The 21,120-nt window shown below is 44.1% G+C and overlaps 1 protein-coding gene across 6 annotated transcripts in view; it reads left to right on the top strand.

Annotated features, from left to right (window-relative positions):
- Nucleotides 1-21,120, top strand: part of kif13a (kinesin family member 13A) — a 346,616-nt gene that overhangs the window by 165,323 nt on the left and 160,173 nt on the right. For all 6 annotated transcript variants that reach the window (XR_015078504.1, XR_015078505.1, XM_085988906.1 and 3 more), the window contains exons 5-6: nt 951-1,043; nt 7,046-7,226. Coding sequence is in view for 4 of the 6 variants with exons in the window: in XM_085988906.1 (XP_085845032.1) it covers nt 951-1,043; nt 7,046-7,226 (274 nt within the window). In the remaining 2 variants the exon portion in view is untranslated. The remainder of the gene's footprint in view (nt 1-950; nt 1,044-7,045; nt 7,227-21,120) is intronic.

Here is a 21,120-nt window from a genome sequence, read left to right as displayed (position 1 = left end):
TTATCCTTATGGACTGTCTGAGTGATACTGCCACTTCAGTACTAACTTGTGCCAAATTATTGATCATTTTGTGCTCTGGACCCATGCCCATTTAAGACTGGGTTAAGACTGCCTAAACTCATGACATGTACAACTTTTCACAGCCAATGCAGAGAGGAGACTTCATCCCATTAGTTGGGAATGGAATCAAACTTTGCTGCCAGGAGTAAAAGCACCATATGCTAAGAGACTTTATGGATACAATTTCAGAACTTCTAGAAACCATCTGAACACTTCAGTATTGTAACAAGTTAATTTGGTGTAGTGTCCCAGGTTGCTGACTAACTCTGTCACGTGCCATTCCTTAGCTGAAACATATTGTAGAAATGACGATGTATTAAATCTGTACTGTGGTGGAATTGATTTCTCTCACTTTTCTCCAAAGAGACATTGCTCTATAAAATGACTAAAGTTTTGTTCTAAAGTTGTAGTTACTGACATTTTAATTTCTGTAGCAGGGTTGCTTAAACAGCCATGCTTGTCCAGCCTCATAGGAAAGGCAATACTAAGCCATTGAGACCAGAAGGTCATTTGATTTGATCATCTGTCAGTGGTGAATTAACTGATCCCGGGTGATACAGCAGTATATGTCCTTCAATTTGCCACAGTGTTCCTGGCCGAGGGAAGGGAAGAATCAGCCAGCGTTCCCATTCTTGAATGGCCCCTGCTGGGAAGTGCATGTGTGGGTGTCAGTTGAGAGTAGAATTGGGCTTGTCTGTGATACCCTCTGGAGAGAACAACCTGCCAATATGCACTGTATAGGATCACACCTTAAGAATGGTCACTTGGGCAAGATACTGGAGATCTGATCTGTGGTGTCATAAACTGAGTCAGCGGCTTCAGAAGAGGAGGGGGGGAACATTCAAAACAGTATATTCTTGTCTTAACCTATTTTTTTTTTCTCTTTTTAGGCCAAGAAGTAGTTTTCCAGTGCCTTGGTGAAGGAATACTTGAGAATGCATTTCAAGGATATAATGCTTGTATTTTTGCCTATGGGCAGACAGGTAAGATGTACTGCATGTGATTGAGTAACTTTCAAGAGAGAAGTTGCTATAAAACTAAGTTGCATTAATCTTGATTGCTGGAATTGAATGATCATCATCAAGATACTCATCATCCATTTATAATGGTTGGCTGTCAATCATATGATTAAAAGGCACAATATCCATAGAAGCTTATAGCACAGTAGGAGGCTATTCGACCTATTTTGTCTGTGCCAACTTTTTGCTAGAGCAATCCAAAACTAATCCCACTGCCCCACTCTTTCCTCATAACCACGTATCTTCATCTACTTCAAATATTTATCCAAATTTCCCTTAAATGTAATAGACACTGGCTCAGCCACTACCTGTAGCAAAACATTCCATGCTCCTATAACCTGCTGCATAAAGACATTTCTCCTAACATCCCTTGGTGACAATTTAAAATTGATTATACCTTGCCACTGACTCACTAACCAGAGGAAATGGTCTTATCCTGTTCACTCTATCAAAACGCTTAATTTTTTTTGAGAAAAAAACTCTACTAAATTTCTTCTTGGCCTTCTCTGCTCCAGTGGAAATAGTCCCAGTCTCTCCGATCTCTCCTCAACCATAATTTCCCATCCCTGACATCATCCTGGTGAACTATACTGTATGTTCCCTATGGTTTTTGCTATAATGGGGCACCTAAAACTGCATACAGCATTGTGTGCCCTAACCAATGCTATGTACAAATTTGTCATTACTTAATTACTCTTGTACTTTATGCCGCTATTTTTGAAACCCAAAACACTTGTTGACCTTTTTTATTTATGTGCACTTGGGGTGGGGGGGGGGGATTTTTATTTGAACCTCTAGTTGTTTCTGTTCATCCACACTCTTCAGCATCTTGGCATTGAGTGTATGCTCCCATTCCTTGTGTTTCCTCCCATTTATTTGCATTAAACTGCATCTGTTTGCCAAACTTCCCCCTCTCTGCTGTCGGCAAATTGGAGATTATTTTCTCTATATCCAAGCCCAAATTATCTATATATACCAACGACAAAAGTAGACCCAGGACTGACCTATATAGTACAGCACCCATTTAGTCTGATGTAGCTGACCTGATATAGTGATGTCCTCTTATGATTCATAACATTAGAGAAGTATATTTGTTTCCAGCCAATGAAGCTTTAAGTAGTTATCTCTACAGACTGAAATAATTTGGATCCCAGTTGTTTTTAGAGACTGAGTAGCCTTCACATCTGCTGCTAACTTTTTTGCTAGATTAGCTGGAGCATGGTATTTGAATATTACTTTCCAAGATCAGAAGATAAGTTTAGAAGATGAGGGTGTTATTAGCTCATCCTCCAGAAGGACACTGCAGTCCCTCCTGCATCAGAAAATCCAACTGTTACTCAAATGTTTCCAGTTATTTCACCTCGACTGCCTTAACTTCGAACTACTTTCCATATATTGATCATTCTTTGTATGAAGAAGAACTTTAGAATAAGAAATAGGAGCAGGAGTAGACCCTTCGAGCCTGCTCTGCTATTCAATAAGATCATGGCTGATCTTCTACCTCAACTCCACCTTCCTGCACTATCCCCATATCCCTTGATTCCTTTAATATCCAAAAATCTAACGATCTCTGTCTTGAATATACTCAATGACTGAGCGTCCACAGCTCTCTGGGGTAGAGAATTCCAAAGATTCACAACCCTTTGAGTGAAGAAATTTCTCTTCATCTCAGTCCTAAATGGCCAATGCTTTAATCTGAGACTGACCCCGAGTTGCAGACTCCCCAGACTGACATCAGTCCTAAATTTCCCGTTTACTCATTTGAACTTGTATATCCTTGAGCTACTCCCATGATTTAATGTTCTGATTCTTCATTTTCCATAGTATTTATTAACTTATATAACTCTATAAAGTCATGTTATAGTCCTCTCCTATTAAGGCTGAAAAGCTTAAGGGGGAAAAATTTGGTATCGACCATTTTGGGGCGCTAACATCACCTGGGCGCTAACTTTAGTGCCTGGTGCTAATTAGCGCTGGCGACCACAAAATTGAGTTTTAGTACCCCAAGAGGGAAGTGGAGCGCTAAATCAAACGCTCCACTTCCTTCTTAGGGCGCAAACATCAACGAGCGGGGCGGAGACTTCAGCAGCGCTGCACACTGGGCCGTGCAGCGCTGCCGCGTTCAAAGGCTCCTTCCCTCCCTTAAAGGGAAGGGCCATCACTGCAGGCTCTGCAATTTAAAAAGTACCTACCTGGACCACCAAGGCAGTTGCGATCCAGCACGATCAGTCTGGCACACTCCCTCTATAGCAAGTATATCCTTCCTTAGATAAGGAGACCAAAATTGTACACAGTACTCCAGGTGTGGTCTCACCAAGGCCCTATATAATTGGAGTAAGACTTCTTTACTCCTGTACTCAAATCCTCTTGTAATGAAGGCCAGCATACCATTTGCCTTACTAATGACTTGCTGCACCTGCACATTCACTTTCAGTGACTCACGTACAAGGACACCCAGGTCCCTTTGAGCATCTGCATTCCCCAATCTTTCACCATTTAGGAAATACTCTGCCTTTCTGTTTTTTTTCCCCAAAGTGGATAACTTCACATTTATCCACATTATATTCCATCCACCATGTTCTCGCCCACTCACTGAGCTTGTCAATATCCCCTTGAAGCCTCTTCACATTCTCTTCGCAACTGACACTGCCACCTAGCTTTGTGTCATCAGCAAATTTGGAAATGTTACATTTAGTCCCCTCATTCAAATCATTGATATAGATAGTGAATAGCTGGGGCCCAAGCACCGATCCTTGCGGTACCCCACTAGTCACAGCCTGCCGTCCTGAAAAAGACCCATTTATCCCTACTCTTTGTTTTCTGTCTGTTAACCAACTCTTAATCCATGCTAGTATATTCCCCCCAATTCCATGTGCTCTAATTTTGTTCACCAACCTCTTGTGTGGGACCTTATCGAAGGCCTTCTGAAAATCCAAATACACCACATCTACCGGTTCCCCTTTGTCCATTCCACTAGTTACATCCTCAAAGAACCCCAATAGGTTTGTCAAACAGAATTTCCCTTTCATAAATCCATGTTGACTCTGCCCAATCTTACTATTAGTTTCTAAGTGCCCAGTTATTGCAGCCTTTATAATAGATTGCAGCATTTTCCCAACTACTGATGTGAGGCTAACAGGTCTGTAGTTCCCCGTTTCTCTCTCCCTCCTTTTCTTAAATAGCGGGGTTACATTTGCTATCCTCCAATCTGCAGGAACCGTTCCAGAATCTATAGAATTTTGGAAGATGACAACCAATGCGTCCACTATCCCAGTGGCCACCTCTTTCAAAACCCTAGGATGTAGGTCATCTGGTCCTTGGGATTTATCAATTTTTAGTCCCATTAATTTTGCTAGCACTTTTTTTTTACTAATAATGTCTTTAAATTCCTCATTCTCGCCACACCCTTAGTTTTCTCGTATTTCTGGGAGGTTTTTGTGTCTTCCTCCATGAAGACAGAAACAAAGTATTTATTTAATTTCTCTGCCACTTCCTCATTCTCCATAATAACTTCTCCCGTCTCTGATTGTAAAGGACCTACATTTACCTTCGCCAGTCTTTTCCTTTTCACATACCTATTGAAGCTTTTACAATCCGTTTTTGTATTTTTTGCTAGTTTGTGTTCATATTCCATTTTCCTTTTCCTAATCAATTTCTTGGTCCCCCTTTGCTGATTTCCAAAAAGATCCCAATCTTCAGGCTGACTGCTTTTTCTGGCAACTTTATAAGCTTCCTCCTTTGACTTAATACTAGCTTTAACTTCTTTTGTTAGCCATGGTTGGATCACTTTTCCTTTTGGGTTTTTATGCCCTAGAGGAATATATGTTTGTTGCAAATTATGCATTATTTCCTTGAATGTTAGCCATTGTATGTCCACCTTCATACCTTTTAGTGTAGCCTCCCAATCTACCATGGCCAACTTGTCCCTCATACCCTTGTAGTTTCCTCTGCTTAGATTGAAGACTTTAGTTTCAGATTGGACTACATCACTCTCAAACTTAATGTAAAATTCCATCATATTATGGTCATTTGTCCCTAAAGGCCCCTTTACTACAAGATTATAAATTAGCCCTTTCTCATTACACAGTACCAGATCCAGAATAGCGTGTTCCCTGGTTGGTTCCTCCACATACTGATCCAGAAAACCATCTCGCATGCATTCCGAGAATTCATCCTCCACACCATTAGTGGTAATTTGATTTGCCCAGTCAATATGTAGATTAAAGTACCCCATGATTACCATATTGCCCTTGTTACATGCACTTCTAATCTCTTGATTGATACTGTGCCCTACATTACCACTACTGTTTGGTGGCCTATACACAACTCCCACCAATGTTTTCCGCCCTTTGCTGTTTCTTAGCTCCACCCAAACTGATTCCAGTTCTACACCACGATCTGCCAAGCCAAGATCTTTTATCTCTACCGTACCGATCGCACCCCTTATTAACAGTGCTACGCCACCTCCTTTTCCTTTTTGTCTGTCATTCCTAAATGTTGAGTACCCTGGAACATTCAGTTCCCAGCTTTGGTTACCCTGCAGCCATGTCTCTGTAATGGCAATTACATCATACCCATTTACTTCTGTTAGTGCCATTAATTCATCCACCTTGTTGCGAATGCTACGTGCATTTAAATAAAGTGCCTTCAACTTTGCCTGTTTAATATTTTTCTGCACTTTGACCCTCTTTACTGTTGGCCTTTGTTTCTGCTCCCTACTAGTTTTGCTGACTACTTTTCTAACTTGCACTTCCAGCTTTGTTTCTCTCTGTTCTGGGCCCACACTTAGGTTCCCAGCCCCCTGACAAACTAGTTTAAATCCTTCCCAACAGCACTAGTAAACCCCCCTGCGAGGATATTGGTCCCGGTTCTGCCGAGGTGTAAGCCGTCCAGCTTGTACAGGTCCCACCTTCCTGAGAATCGGTCCCAATGCCTCAGGAATTTAAATCCCTCCCTCCTACACCATCTCTCCAGCCACGCATTCATCTGGTCTATTCTCCGGCGAAGGAGATCGGGGCACAACGCCGTAGTGCCGCTGCAAAACTCCCGCCAAATATGGCGGGAGTCGATGTCAGCACCACCCCCCGATCGCAAAGCCATTTGCGCCCTGTTAGCGCCCCCGAGGGCAAAAACACCCAATTTCACCCCCTAAGTTTCTCCAGTCACTCCTTGTGACTCTGTCCTCTGCTGCTCGGGCTCCTCTCTGAACTGCCTCCAGGGCCCAAATGTCTCCCTTGTGTCTTGCTGACCAGAACTGTGTATAGTACTCAAGCTGTGGTCAGACCAAAGCACTTCACAGTTTGAGCAGGACATTCTATGACTTGTATTCTACTGTTTTGACTATATAATTCAGTATTCTGTTTGCTTTGCTGATTGTGGCTTTGCAGTGGTTGGACATGTTGAGTGTCAGATCTACTGAAATCCCTAGATGTCTTTCAACTATCCCCTAAGTTATTGGTGTCATGCATGTGGAGTATGTGTGTGACTCATTTTTTCTTCCTGTGTGCAGTCCCTTACACTTGTCCTGCTTAAATTTTACGTTCTGCTCACCATACATATTATGTACAAATCATTTTGTATCTCCCTAATTGTCTCCTCATTACCAGCTGCCTCTCCTAGTTTGATATCTTCTGCAAATTTGACCAGTTTACCCTGGGTCCAGGATGTACTGGTTCACTTGGATATTGTGCAGGGGTAGGGAGTGGTGTTGGGTCGGGGATGGGGCGAGGTGGCGAGGGTGCGGGTGGGAAAAGAGGGTTGGGAATAACTTAGTTGAGGTTCCAGCCAACACAAGTTTCTCTTGGTTTGAGGTTATATTTCCCTCTTAAATAATGTTTTTGGACCCATGCTGAGGAAGCGATGTGCGCGCCTGCCTGAACTAGTTAACTTGTGAAATTGGTATACAAACAGATGCTTCCAAGAATTAGTTTTAACTTTCTCCATTCTTTTATTATGTTTATATTCAGGTTCAGGAAAGTCTTTCTCAATGATGGGCAGTGTTGATGTACCAGGCCTTATACCTCGTCTCTGTGGTGCATTGTTTGGAAGAGTCTCCAAAGAGGAAAGTGAATCTCACACATTTAAAGTTGAAGTGTCATATATGGAGATCTATAATGAAAAGGTTCGGGATCTCCTTGATCCAAAAGGGTGAGTACCAACTGAAATGTCTTATTGCTTTGTTTTAACCATTATTGTTGAGGAATTCTGTACCCTATGGGCTGGATATTCTGTGTGGAGTTTGCACATTCTCCCCGTGTTTGCGTGGGTTTTCTCCGGGTGCTCCGGTTTCCTCCCACAGTCCAAAGATGTGCGGGTTAGGTTGATTGGCTATGATAAAAATTGACCCTTAGTGTTAGGGGGATTAAATACGTGGGGTTATGGGGATAGGGTGGGATATGTGTTGGTGCAGGGGTTACGGGGATCGGGTGGGATATGTGTTGGTGCAGGCTCGATGGGCCGAAATGGCCTCTATCTGTACTGTGAGGTTTCTGTGATAAGGCTGAGCAAGTACTTCTTATTGCAGCAATAATGTTACTCAAATATAAAGCATGTTAAGTGGAAAAATAGTTACAGAAGTATTACTTCTATGCTCTCTCTCTCTTCCATGGTCTCGGTTTTTGTTTCTAGTTTTCCACTTTTTTTTTGCTTTTTTTCACTCAGTTTTACTAAGTTTTTTTCCCGTTACTTCCTACAGTATTGTGAAAGCAGTTAGCTCATTTCTGGATTGTACTACCTCAGGACCATATTGCCCTCTAATACTTTGGCCAGGTGGCCATTGTTTATGTGGGTGCCCGAGTTAGTGTTGTTTTAGCTGAGATGCTGCAGTTGACTCGAACGTTAATTTCAAAACCCATCTCTTAGACTAAGATTTCAGTGAACTTTCCTAATCTTTCCCTACCTGGTTTGCTTTCTGTTTTCCTTATTCTTTCTGTGAAGCACCTTGGGAGACACTTTTTTTGTTAAAGCTGTTAATATGAATGGGGCTTTTTGTGGTGGTGGTGTTGCCCTGATGGTATGTGTTGCCAGACAATTTGGTTGCTCGGGGCATCACAGTCCAGCCTGATTCTATTGTTCCACACCCCAGTGTCCATATGTGCACATTCAGCACAGGCCGTTAGATTGCAGGAGCATTGGCTGGCCCAGGAGGGCCAGTTTTAGCACCTAGTTCACCACAGGCCAATGATCAAGTCTGGAACATTCCTGGTCTCTGTGGCTAAGCAACTCTGATAAAATCGCTGTCCTGTCGGCTGAAGCTCTCCAATTAATCCCTTGTCTGTCTGGGAAATATACCTTTTTCTTCTGTCTTTATCAACCCACTGTCCCATTTTGGAGCTGGGACCACATGTTTAAAATCAATCTCTGAAAACTCTTCTCAGCCAAGGAGGAGATAAATTGGTAAAGTTTGACCTGATCATGTCATTAGAACTTAGAGTGGATCTTATTGCATATTTATCAGCAAATACGTGTACATACACGAGTCTTTCTTGTGTCGTGAATCAAGGATAGAGTTGAACTTGGGGTGTTTTAAATTTGGAAGTTCATGCAGTTGCTTCCAGAAGGTTGTCTGATTTGGCTGACTTGCCTTGGTATCCTGACATTAGAAGCACTAAGAAGACGATAATGGATCCAGTACTGCTAATAGAGACAAATACATAGACTTCGGAGGCAGGGAATTTGGTTCCTTCGGCAAGGGTAATGCCATTGAATGTCAAGAGAAGGTGGTTAGACGCTCTCTTGTTGGAAATGGTCATTGCCTGTCACTTGTGTGGCACGAATGTTACATGCCATTTATTAGCCCAAAGCTGGACGTTATCCAGGTCTTGCTGCGTGTGGACATGGACTGCTTCATTGTCTGAGGAGTTGCGAATGGCACTGAACACTGTGCAATTGTCAGCGAACATCCCCACTTTTGCCCTTATGATGGAGGGAAGGTCATTGATGAAGCAGCTGAAGATGATTGGGCCTGGGACATTGCCCTGAGGAACTCCTGCAGCGATATCCTGGGGCTGAGATGATTAACCTCCAACAACCACACCCATTTTCCTTTGTGCTAGGTACGACTCCCAGCCAGTGGAAAGGTTTCCAGCTGATTCCCATTGACTTCAATTTTACTCGGGCTACTTGTTGCCACGCCCGGTTAAATGCCCAGCTTTGAAGAAGGGTCCAACCCGAAACGTCAACTCAAATTTCTCTCCACGGATGTTGCCTGACCTGCTGAGTTTTTCCAGCATTTTCTGTTGTTATTAGTGTTTTATCTGTAATGGAACAGCTTGACTAGAGGCACGATTATCTCTGGAGCACAAGTCTTCAGCACTACAGCTGGGATATTGTCGGGGGCCCATAGCCTTTGCTGTATCTAGGGCGCTCAGCCATTTCTTGATATCATGTGGAGCGAATTGAATTGGCTGACGACTAGCTTCTGTGATGGTGGGAACCTCAGGAGGAGGGCGAAATGGATCATCCACTCGGCACTTCTGGCTGAAGATGGTTGTAAACGCTTAAGCCTTGTCTTTTGCACTCACGTGCTGGACTCCGCTATCATTGAGGATGGGGATATTCATGGAGCCTCCTCCTCCTGTTAGTTGTTTAATTGTCCACCACCATTCATTATTGGATGTGGCAGGACTGCAGAGCTTTGATCTGATCCGTTGGTTGTGGGCTCGCTTGGCTCGGTTTAGCATGCTGTAATCCTGTGTTGTAGCTTCAGCAGGTTGACACCTTGCTTTCAGGTGCGCCTGGTGCTGCTCTTGGCATGCTCTGCTACACTTCTCATTGAACCAGGGTTGGTCCCATGGCTTGATGGTAATGGTAGAGTGAGGGGTATGCCGGGCCATGAGTTTATAGATTGTGGTGGAATACAATTCTGCTGCTGCTGCTGATGGCCCACAGTGCCTCATGGATGCCCAGTTTTGAGCTGCCAGATCTGTTCTGAATCTATCCCATTTAGCACAGTGGTAGTGCCACACAACATGATGGGGGTGTCCTCAGTGTGAAGATGGGACTTTGTCTCCACAATGACTTTGCGGTGGTCACTCCTACCAATACTGTCATCAACAGATGCATCTGCAACAGGTAGATTGGTGAGTGCGCTCCGGATTAACCATATCTATGCTGTTTAACGTCGTGTATTTTTATAAACTCCCCCCTCAGTCATACCTTTACAAGGCTAATGACCCCTAATCTTTACTTGCACCTATAGTCGTTTGATACCTGTATTGAACCTCATTACTCTTCACTGCAGCAGAGGCAATTATCAAGTACTTCTTCAAATATGACTAAAGATTTTAAAAAGGAGATGAGGCCAGAGTGTCTAAAATTGCCATTTGAAAACCCAACCCATTGACATTGAAGGAATTTTGCAGATGGACAGAAATAATTGCTCTCTTCTAGAGAAAATATTCCAATCTTACAATTCTTTCAAAGTGGTGTTTAAAAAGAAACCCTCATCCATTAGATAAAGGAGTGAAATTTCAAAAGAAATAAGTTTATTTCATAATCTAATTATTTCATATTCTGTAATGGAAAGTTCAAGAAAGAGAGCAATTTTCCCATTTGCCCTTTAATTAATGGAGTGTGTAATTCCTTGTAATTTAACTTCTGAACAGTTTTTGAAACTAGTACCTTTTTAATCTGGATTTTCTAACTTGTGGAGCATGTTGGGTATATATTTACACAGTTTGTGAAGAACTCCTTTCAAACTGTAATAATGGAAAGGAAATTACCAAGCCATAGGCCACGTAATTTTTTTCCATTTTCATTTTTGTGGTTGTCAACAGGAAATGTATTAGAATTCAAAGGGTGCAAAACACCGCAATCAGTTTAATGGGCTTACAAAGCTGGAGGTAAATGGAATGTGCTGTCTAGCTCATGCCCAGCTTTAATCTATATGTAATATTGCAAAAAGTTCAGATCAAAAATGATCAAATAAAACGTAAAAAGTAATGAATGGTGTATGTTGATGAAATGTTCTAATTCAACGCCGTGAAGCTTTCTGCGCTTTCCAGTATAATGCAACCCCTTATCACTAAGGGGGTGGTATCCAGGATATGTAGAAATCCAGGATGCTTTTTGTCTTATTTGTACATGTTGGTAAATCATAGCAAATGCATGTCACAGGCTATACTGGAAAACCAGTGTCCTTCGTTGATACAAAATAATAAAACTGGTGCTGACATAATTTTTATAAAAAGTCATCAGCAAAGTCAGCTGTGGGATGAGCTCAAGCAAGTCCCCCACCCTGCCCCCTCCTCCCCCCGCCCACTCTTCTGCACCACTCAACCTACTGGTCACTTTTGGAGGTTCAATAGGAACAGCCTTGTAATATGTTCTGCCTCCTGCTACAAGAAGGACCCAGGAGAAGATGGATCCCAGATACATTCGGAGGCAGGGAATTTGGTTCCTTTCTAATAGGGCATGCTGTTGGCGGGACTACTGCGTGCCCAACTGTGCTGAGTTGCCTGAAGAGTTTGTTGTTTTTTGTGTTCAGTGATCTCATTCCGCCATTTGCTTCTGTGAACTTCTGTTCTCAATTTGTTTAAACTGGAATCCAGACGTATTCAGTGACATTTGCTGGTTGCTCTCCAGTCTCCAGAGAGAGTGGGTATGCAGCAATAGCAGATTAGACTTGGGTGTGGTTCCTTTTTAACATTAATCCAACTTCTTTTTCAGCCTTGTAAGTCTTTCACATGCTGATGAGGTGTTGAGCTTCTCTGTGCTGCGAGTGTACTTTTTGTGTGATTCACTCGCAGAACAGCAGCAATACAGTTATTTTTTTTACATAGCGTTGTTTTGAGTTTAAACTGTGTCTGATGTGATGGGAATTTAACGTTCGCTTTAATTTCACTGCGTTCCTTTTCATGCGGTCTGGAAAACTTGCTGGAATTTGTTTGTGTTGGGTCATTTTTTCCAGCTGTTCAAGGTTTTCTGAAGTATAGGTGGGAATTGGAGCCTTGAAACAGAACATTCCTTATTTTGTCAGAGTAAGCTATTCTTTCGCATCCCTCTCAGTTTCATAAGATTGTACTCGTGATCTATCCAACCAGTCTACTGCTGTGCAGAGATGTTCTCAATTAACTGTTTAATATTTAGCAACATGTTTGGAGAGTTACACAACCCTGGCCCTGTTCCTTGAGCCCTTTTTGATGTGACCACCCCCCAGGATGCATCAAATGTCTCCTTCCCCCTCCCTGGTAAATGAGCGAGGGACCAGCCTTAACCGCTAAAGAGCAACAGCCTGTCCCAAAACCCCATTGTGCAGGACAGCTCGGGGTATTCCCTCTTGCTCATCCCACTTGTTCCCCATTTCGCCTTTTGCAAAGTTGCAGCTAACAAACTACCTCAAACAGTGCAGCCCACCCAGACATGGGCAGCCTTGCCAGAACACTTAATGCATGGGTGCATGATTTCAAAGGTATGCAGTACCATGTGAATACAGTCTAAGCTGACTGAACCGTTGTACATACTAGTCTGATTCCTGGGATGGGGGTATTATCCTCGAGAGATTGAGTATTTCTAGACCTATATTCCCTAGAGCTAGAAGAATGAGAGGCGATCTCATTGAAACATATACAATTCTTAAGGGGCTTCATAGGGTAGATGCTGGAAGAATGATTCCCCTTGCTGGGGAGTCTAGAACCAGGGGTCACAGTCTCTGAATAAGGCGTCAGCCATTTAGGACTGAGATGAGAAATTTCTTCACTGACAGGGTTGTGAGTCTTTGGAATTCTCTACGCCAGAGGGCTGTGGATGCTCGGTCGTTGTGTATATTCAAGACAGAGGGAACCAAGGGATATGGGGATAGTGCGGGAAGGTGGAGTTGAGGTAGAAGATCAGCCATGGTCTTATTGAATGGCGGAGCAGGCTTGAAGGGCCAAATGGCCTACTCTTGCTTCTATTTCTTATTTTCTTGCATGTATGTGTCTGCATGCATATGTGACTCATTAATGTCATTAATGACTCATTAAAGCAAAAAACTGAGTTCTAGAAATCCGAAGTATAAACAGAAAATGCTGGAAACATACAGCAGGACAGGACATGAGCCAAATTTACTGGTATTTTTTTAAATGATTAATGGAACAATAAAATGATGGTTAAAAATGCTACTTTTTTAATGATGCGGAATTTGCCAAGTAAAAATATGATTTTTAATTTTTTATTAAGTGAGTTACATTGGTGGCCAGTATTTAAAATGTGGGTGGTCGGAGCAAACTGCAACTGTTGTGTCCCATCCACATCCTAACACCCCCTGGTGTCAGTGCATGGTGCAGTGACTCATGCTAGATTCAGTATTGAGTCTGGTACTCCAGCTCCAGCTGTTTTCAGTGCAGGTGGGGCTGGGTTATGGTTCTAACTATATTTATAAAAATTTTAAGTGTTAGACCCTCGTCTGCATGTGTCTGCTGCAACCTTTTGCATGGGCTTTCACTATCTATCTTGGCCAATGTGAACTGTGTTTCTAAACAAAATTAACTGGCTAACACCATCAAAAAAAAAAGTTGAGGATTGACAGAAGCAGAAGATAGCTTGGCACAAAGTTGCTCCAGATGTTTTAAGTTTAATGGCATGCTTCTCTGAATACTTTGGTCTTGTTCCCAGTCTAGTTTTAGGTTTCTGGCAGTTCTCTTGGTAGTGATGTTTTGTGTGGGTTATGTGGATGTGGGATTCTGCCTGCAGATAGGTTCCACAGTATGTGGAAGATTTTTCTGAAGCAAAATGAAGGACCAATTGAACGGTGAGGGACAATGTAAGGAGGTGAGTGGGCAAGAGGAAGGATAGGCTGGTGCTGGGGAAAAGGAGACAGCAGGCCCTGGCTTAATGATAAATGTATCATGGGAAACTTGTTTCTCTTCTGCCAAATGTGTTTCATTGTCTTTCTCACTGCCTCGTCTCTCTCCTGCAATGGTTTCCCTCCTCTCTCTAGAAATCTCCCCCCCCCCCCCCGCTCAATTCTGCCACCTAAGATCTGTTCCCACTATCTTTCCCCATCTGTGTCTCTCCTTTATTCCCGCACCCTTCGTACCACTGACCTCTGTGTGTCTGACCATCTCTCTGTCTCTTAGAAATGTGGGTGAAAGGGCTGGGATTGCCCCTCTTTCTCTCATTTCTTTCCCATGTATAGCTCCCTACTGATATCTATATCTCTCGTCTTCGTTTGCACTCTTTCTCTACCTCCTCTGTAGCATAGTGGTTATGTTACTGGACTAGTAATCCAGAGGCTAGGACTAATGATCCGGAGACGTGAGTTCAAATCCCACCATGGCAGCTGTGGAATTTAAATTCAGTTAATTAAATAAATCTGGAATAAAAAGCGAGTATCAGTAATGGTGACCATGAAACTACCGGATTGTCGTAAAAACCCATCTGGTTCACTAATGCCCTTTAGGGAAGGAAACCTGCTGTCCTTACCTGGCCTGGCCTATACATAACTCCAGACCCACAGCAATGTGGTTGACCCTTAACTGCCCTCTGAAATGGCCTAGAAAGCCATTCAGTTGTATCAAACTGCTAGGAAAAACAATAAGAATAAAACCAGATGGATCACCCAACATCGATCTAGGCACTGGATTCGGACACAGCCAAGGCACACCCAGCCCCATCAACCCTGCAAAGTCCTCCTCACTAACATCTGGGGACTTGTGCCAAAACTGGACACCAGTATAACTCCCCATCTCCTCTTCAATTAAGTGCTGTGGGATCTTATTACATCTACCCGAGAGAAGAAACAGGACCTTGGTTTAATGGCTCATCTGAAAGACAGCTGTCCCACAGATTAGTTAAGCAACAGCCTGATGGTCATACTCACATCACTATCCCTAGGTACGTCCTGACCCATTGGCAGGACGGACCCGCCAGAAGTGGCAGCAAAGTGGTATACAGTCGGGAAGGCGTGGTCCTGGGACTCCGGACCTCATGGCATCAGGTCAAACATGGGCATGGAAACTTCCTGCTGATTACCACCTACCACCCTCCCTCAGCTAATGAATCAGTACTCCTCCATGTTTAACACCACTTGGAGGAAGCACGGAGGGTACCAGGGGCACAGAATGTACTCTGGGTGGAGAACTTCAATGTCCATCACCAAGAGTGGCTTGGTAGCACCACTACTGACCAAGCTGGCCAAGTCCTGAAGGACATAGCTGCTAGACTGGGCCTGCGACAGGTGGTGAGAGACCCAAAATGAGAAAAACCTACTTGACCTCATCCTCACCAATCTACGTGTCACAGATGCATCTGTCCATGCCAGTATTGGTAGGAGTGACCACCACACAGTCCTTGTGGAGACAAAGTCCATTCTTCACACTGAGGACACCCTCCATCGTGTTGTGTGGTACTACCACCATGTTAAATTGGATAGATTTAGTACAGATCTAGCAGTTCAAAACTGGACATCCATGAGGCGCTGTGGGCCATCAGCAGCAGCAGAACTGTATTCCACCACAATCTGTAACATCATGGCCCGGCATATCCCTCACTCTACCATTGCCATCAAGCCAGGGAACCAACCCTGGTTCACTGAGGAATGTAGGAGCATGCCAGGAGCAGCATCAGGTGTACCTAAATGTGAGGTGCCAACCTGGTGAAGCTACAACACATGACTACATGCATGCTAAACAGCAGAAGCAGCATGCTATAGACCGAGCTAAGTGATTCCCCAACCAACAGATCAGATCAAAGCTCTGCAGTCCTGATGCATCCAGTCATGAATGGTGGTGGACAATTAAGCAACTAATGGGAAGAGGAGGCTCCATGATCATCCCCATTCTCAATGATGGTGGAGCCCAGCACGTGAGTGCAAAAGACAATGCTGAAGCATTTGCAACCATCTTCAGCCAGAAGTGACGAGTGGATGATCCATCTCGGCCTACTCCTGAGGTGCCCCCCATCACAGAAGCCAGTCTTTAGCTAATACAATTCACGCCACGTGATATCAAAAAACGGCTGAGTACACTGGATACAGAAAGGCTATGGGCCCCGACAACATCCCGGCTGTAGTGCTGAAGACTTGTGCTCCAGATTGAGCTGCGCCTCTAGCCAAATTCTTCCCGTACAGCTACAACACTGGCATCTACCCGACAATGTGGAAAATTGCCCAGGAATGTCCTGTCCACAAAAAGCAGGACAAATCCAATCCGGCCAATTACTGTCCCATCAGTCTACTCTCAATCTTCAGCAAAGAGATGGAAGGTGTCATCGACAGTGCTATCAAGCGGCACTTACTCATCAATAACCAGCTCACCGATACTCAGTTTGGGTTCCGCCAGGATCACTCCGCTCCAGACCTCATTACAGCATTGGTCCAAACATGGACAAAAGAGCTGAATTCTAGAGGTGAGCTGAGTGACTGACTGCCCCTGACATCAAGGCAGCATTTGACCGAGTGTGGCAATAAGGAGCCCTAGTAAAATTGAAGTCAATGGGAATTGGGGAAAACTCTCCACTGACTGGAGTCATACATAGCATAAAGGAAGGTAGTAGTGGTTGTTGGAGATCAATCATCTCAGCCCCAGTACATCACTGCAGGAGATCCTCAGGGCCATGTCCTAGGCCCAACCATCTTCAGCTGCTTCACCAGTGACCTTCTCTCCATCATAAGGTTAGAAGTGGGGATGTTCGCTGATGATTGCACAGTATTCCATTTGCAACTCCTCAGATAATGAAGCAGTCCGTGCCCACGTGCAGCAAGACCTGGACAACATTCAGACTTGGGCTGATAAGTGGCAAGTAACATTTGTGCCACACAAGTGAGAGTCTAGCCACATCCTCTTTACATTCAATGGCATTACCATCATTGAATCCCCCACCATCAACATCATGCGGGTCACCTTTGACGAGAAACTTAACTGGACCAGCCAGATAAATACTGTGGCTATAGGAGCAGGTCAGAGGCTGGGTATTCTGCAGCAAGTGACTCACCTCCTTACTCCCCAAAGCTTTTCCACCATCTACAAGGCACAAGTAAGGAGTGTGATGGAATACTCTCCACTTGCCTGGATGAGTGCACCTCCAACAACACTCAAGAAGCTCGACACCATCCAGGACAAAGCAGCCCGCTTGACTGGCACCCCATCCACCACCTTAAACATTCATGTCCTCCACCACCATGGCTGCAGTGTGTACCATCTACAAGTTGCACAGCAGCAACTCGCCAAGGCTTCTTTAACAGCACCTCCCAAACCCGCAACCCCTACTACCTAGAAGGACATAGCAACACCACCGCCTGCAAGTTCCCCTCCAAGTCGCACATAATCCTGTCTTGGAAATATATCGCTGTTCCTTCATCGTTGCTGGGTGACAATCCTGGGATTCACTAACAGCACTGTGGAAGTACCTTCACCTCACGGACTGCAGTGGTTCAAGAAGGTGGCTCACCGCCACCTTGAGGGCAATTAGGGATGGCAATAAATGCTTTTCTTGCTAGCGAAGCCCACATCTCATGAATGAATAAAATAGGGGGGAAAAAATTATTTTTCCAGAATCTCTCTTCCCAGCATTGGTAGCTGTGCCTTCAGCTGCTTAGGTACCATGCTCTGGAATTCCCTCCTTATACCCCTCTGCCTCTCCCCCTGCCTTTCCTCCTTTTAAGAGCCTCCTTCAAATCCGGCTCTTTGACCAAGCGTTTGGTTACCCCTCTTTGTTCGGCGTCCAGTTTTATCTGATTGTGTGTCTGTGAAGCGCCTTAGGATGTTTGTCTATGTTAAAACGCCCTATATCAATGCAATTTGTTGTTCTTCCCAAAATGCATCACCTAATATTTCCCTACTTTTATTTTCATCTGAAAAAATAACTACGGCTCATCCATGACTGGATGTTGGACAAGCAGTCTAACAGCCCATAGGCAGTGGAGAGGTTGACCTAGGTGGTGCCGTGGTAGAGCTGGCTGTCATCAGTGGAAACTGACCCTATGGGCAGGATTTTCATTGGGCCGTGGAGGCGGGATTGGAGGCATGTGGGGGGTTAAAATCTCGAAATCGGGGGGCATGAACCCATACCGCCCCAACCCACCTCCATGCCAGTTTCAAAGGAGGCGGATACCCGACCTGTGCTGGGAGCCATCTCCCCGAGGTGGGAAGGGGATTAGTGCCAATTAACTGCCTGTTAACAGATAGTGTTTAGCCTAATCCCTATTTTTATTCCTGAAGTGTGGGATTCCCGACGGCTCCAAACCACACCAAGTTAGCGAGGCGGACCGTTGGGTTGGAGGGTTCGAGATGTCAGTGAGTGATGGGTGCATGAGCGCAGAGGTAAGTGTGTTTGGTGTGTGTAAAGTGTTTTACTTACCTTTTCTTACCTTTACAGCCTTCCTTCCTTCAGGTCTCGGGAGTCCCTCATCTCACCGGCACAGAAAGCAGAATGGCCGCGAGCTGTCAAAAGTTGCAGCATTCAGCTTTCTGTTCTGGAGAGATCTCTAAATCAGCCTGAGAGGAAGGAATTAACTTAGAGTACAGATTGTCAGTGTTTGACAGCTTCAAAGAGCTGTGAAACGCTGATATTTCATCTGTCAAAAGCTCTCGACAGATGAAATGTCAATCTGTGACGTCACCTGTTGCCGGGTGGCCTTTAATTGGCCTGCTGAGCCCGCTGGGTGGGCTCAACAAGGTCAATCAAGTGAAAAATCGCGTGGGTTAGCCACAACTCTATGGAGGCGGGACTACAACCCCAAAAGTTGTAGTCACGCCTCCAGTATCAAAATCCAGCCCTATGTATTCAGATGATGCCACCAAGGTGCAGCATATAGAAGAAGAGGAGGCCAAGGGTAGATCCTTGACATAGTCCAGGCATAGCAGTGGTGGAAAGAGAAGCCATTGCTGGAGATGTTCTGTGAAAGACTGGATAGTTAAGAGTGGAACCAAGCGAGGCAGTCCCACAGCTGGACAACACAGGAGGGGAAATATGCACTAAAACTGTAAAAGTAGTAGAAGAATCAAGAAAGTAACGAGTTGTATTTGCATAGCACCTTTCATGGTCCCAGAACATCCCCAAGTGCTTTACAGTACTTTTGAAGTGTACTCACTATTGTAATGTAGGGAAAAGTGGCAAAATTGTGCACACCATGTTCCAAAACCATCGCAATAAGATAAGTAACCAGATAATTTGCTTTAGTGATGTTGATGGAGATATCGATGTTGGCCAGTACACTGGGAGAACGCCCCTGCCCCCCTTCAAATCTTTTTATATCCACCTGAGGGACAGAAAGTTTGAAAAATAGGATGATTAGTTGACATGGAATTTTAGGCTTTATAACTTGGGGTATTGAGTACAACAGCAAAGAGGTAATGCTGAAGTTAGGCAAATCTTTGCTTAGGCCACAGTTAGAACATTGTGACTAGTTTTGGCATCTGACTCGGAAGAATATTGGGGTCATGTAGAGGGCACAAAAGGCTTTACTAAGTCCGTACCAAGGATAAGGCGCTTTACGTATAAGTAGTGACTGGAGAAACTGGGACTGTTTTCGCTCGAAGGTTAAGAGGAGATTTGATAGTGTTCAAAATTGGATTTGATACGCTAGATGGGAGAAAACACACTTCCTCTCTTCAGTGAGTTGGTAACTAAAGGGCATAACTTTAAGATCGTCAGCAAAAGAATATAAGAGTTTAGGACATGGACTGCCCTCTCAGAAATAGTGGCGGAAACAGAATCCGTAATAGCTTTTAAAATGGAAGTGGATAAATATTTGAAAAATAATTTTTTTAAGCGTTTGAGGAAAAAAGGTCGTGGAAATGGGACTAAATGGAAAACTCTTTCAAAAGAGCCTCACGGGTGCAATGGGCTACAGAAACATAGAAAAATAGGAGCAGGAGTAGGCCATTCGGTCCTTTGAGCCTGCTCCTCCATTCAATATGATCATGGCTGATCCTCTATCTCAATACCATATTCCCGCTCTCTCCCCATACCCCATGATGCCTTTTGTGTCCAGAAATCTATCTATCTCCTTAAATATATACAGTGACTTGGCCTCCACAGCCTTCTGTGGTAGAGAATTCCACAGGTTCACCACCCTCTGAGTGAAGAAATTTCTCCTCATCTCAGTCCTAAATGTCCTAACCCGTATCCTGAGACTGTGACCCCTTGTTCTAGACCCCCCAGCCAGGGGAAACATCCTCCCTGCATCCAGTCTGTCTAGCCCTATCAGAATGTTATACGTTTCAATGAGATCCCCTCTCATTCTTCGAAACTCTAGCAAATACAGGCCTAGTCAACCCAATCTCTCCTCATACGACAGTCCTGCCATCCCAGGAATCAGTCTGGTGAACCTTCGCTGCACTCCCTCTATGGCAAGTATATCATTTCTTAGGTAAGGAGACCAAAACGGCACACAGTACTCCAGGTGTGATCTCACCAAGGCCCTGTATAACTGTAGTAAGACATCCTTGCTCCTGTACTCAAATCGTCTTGCAATGTAGGCCAACATACCATTTGTCTTCCTAACTGCTTGCTGCACCTGCATGTTTGCTTTCAGTGACTGGTGTACAAGGACACCCAGGTCCCTCTGTACATCAACATTTCCCAATCTATCACCATTTAAATAATGTACTGTTTTTCCTTCCGAAGTGGATAACTTCACATTTATCCACGTTATACTGCATCTACCATGTATTTGCCCACTCACTCAACTTGTCTAAATCGCCTTGAAGCCTCTTTGCATATTTCTCACAACTCTCAATCCCACCTAGTTTCATGTCGTCAGCAAACTTGGAAATATTACATTTGGTTCCCTCATCCAAATCATTGATATATATTGTGAACAGCTGGGGCCCAAGCACTGATCCCTGCGGAACCCCACTAGTCACCGCCTGCCACCCCGAAAAAGACCCATTTATTCCTACTCTCTGTTTCCTGTCTGTTAACCAATTTTCAATCCATGCCAGTATATTACCCCCAATCCCATGTGCTTGAATTTTGCACACTAACCTCATGTGGGACTTTATCAAAGGCCTCCTGAAAATCCAAATACACCACATCCACTGGTTCTCTTATCTATTCTACCAGTTACATCCTCAAAAAACTCCAGTAGGTTTGTCAAACACGATTTCCCTTTCATAAA

Source organism: Somniosus microcephalus, chromosome 5 (assembly GCF_052327205.1).
Source record: "Somniosus microcephalus isolate GS21.2 chromosome 5, FLI_Smic_1.0, whole genome shotgun sequence".
Classification (NCBI taxonomy): Eukaryota; Metazoa; Chordata; class Chondrichthyes; order Squaliformes; family Somniosidae; genus Somniosus; species Somniosus microcephalus.
This window is presented reverse-complemented; position numbering and strand designations above follow the sequence as displayed.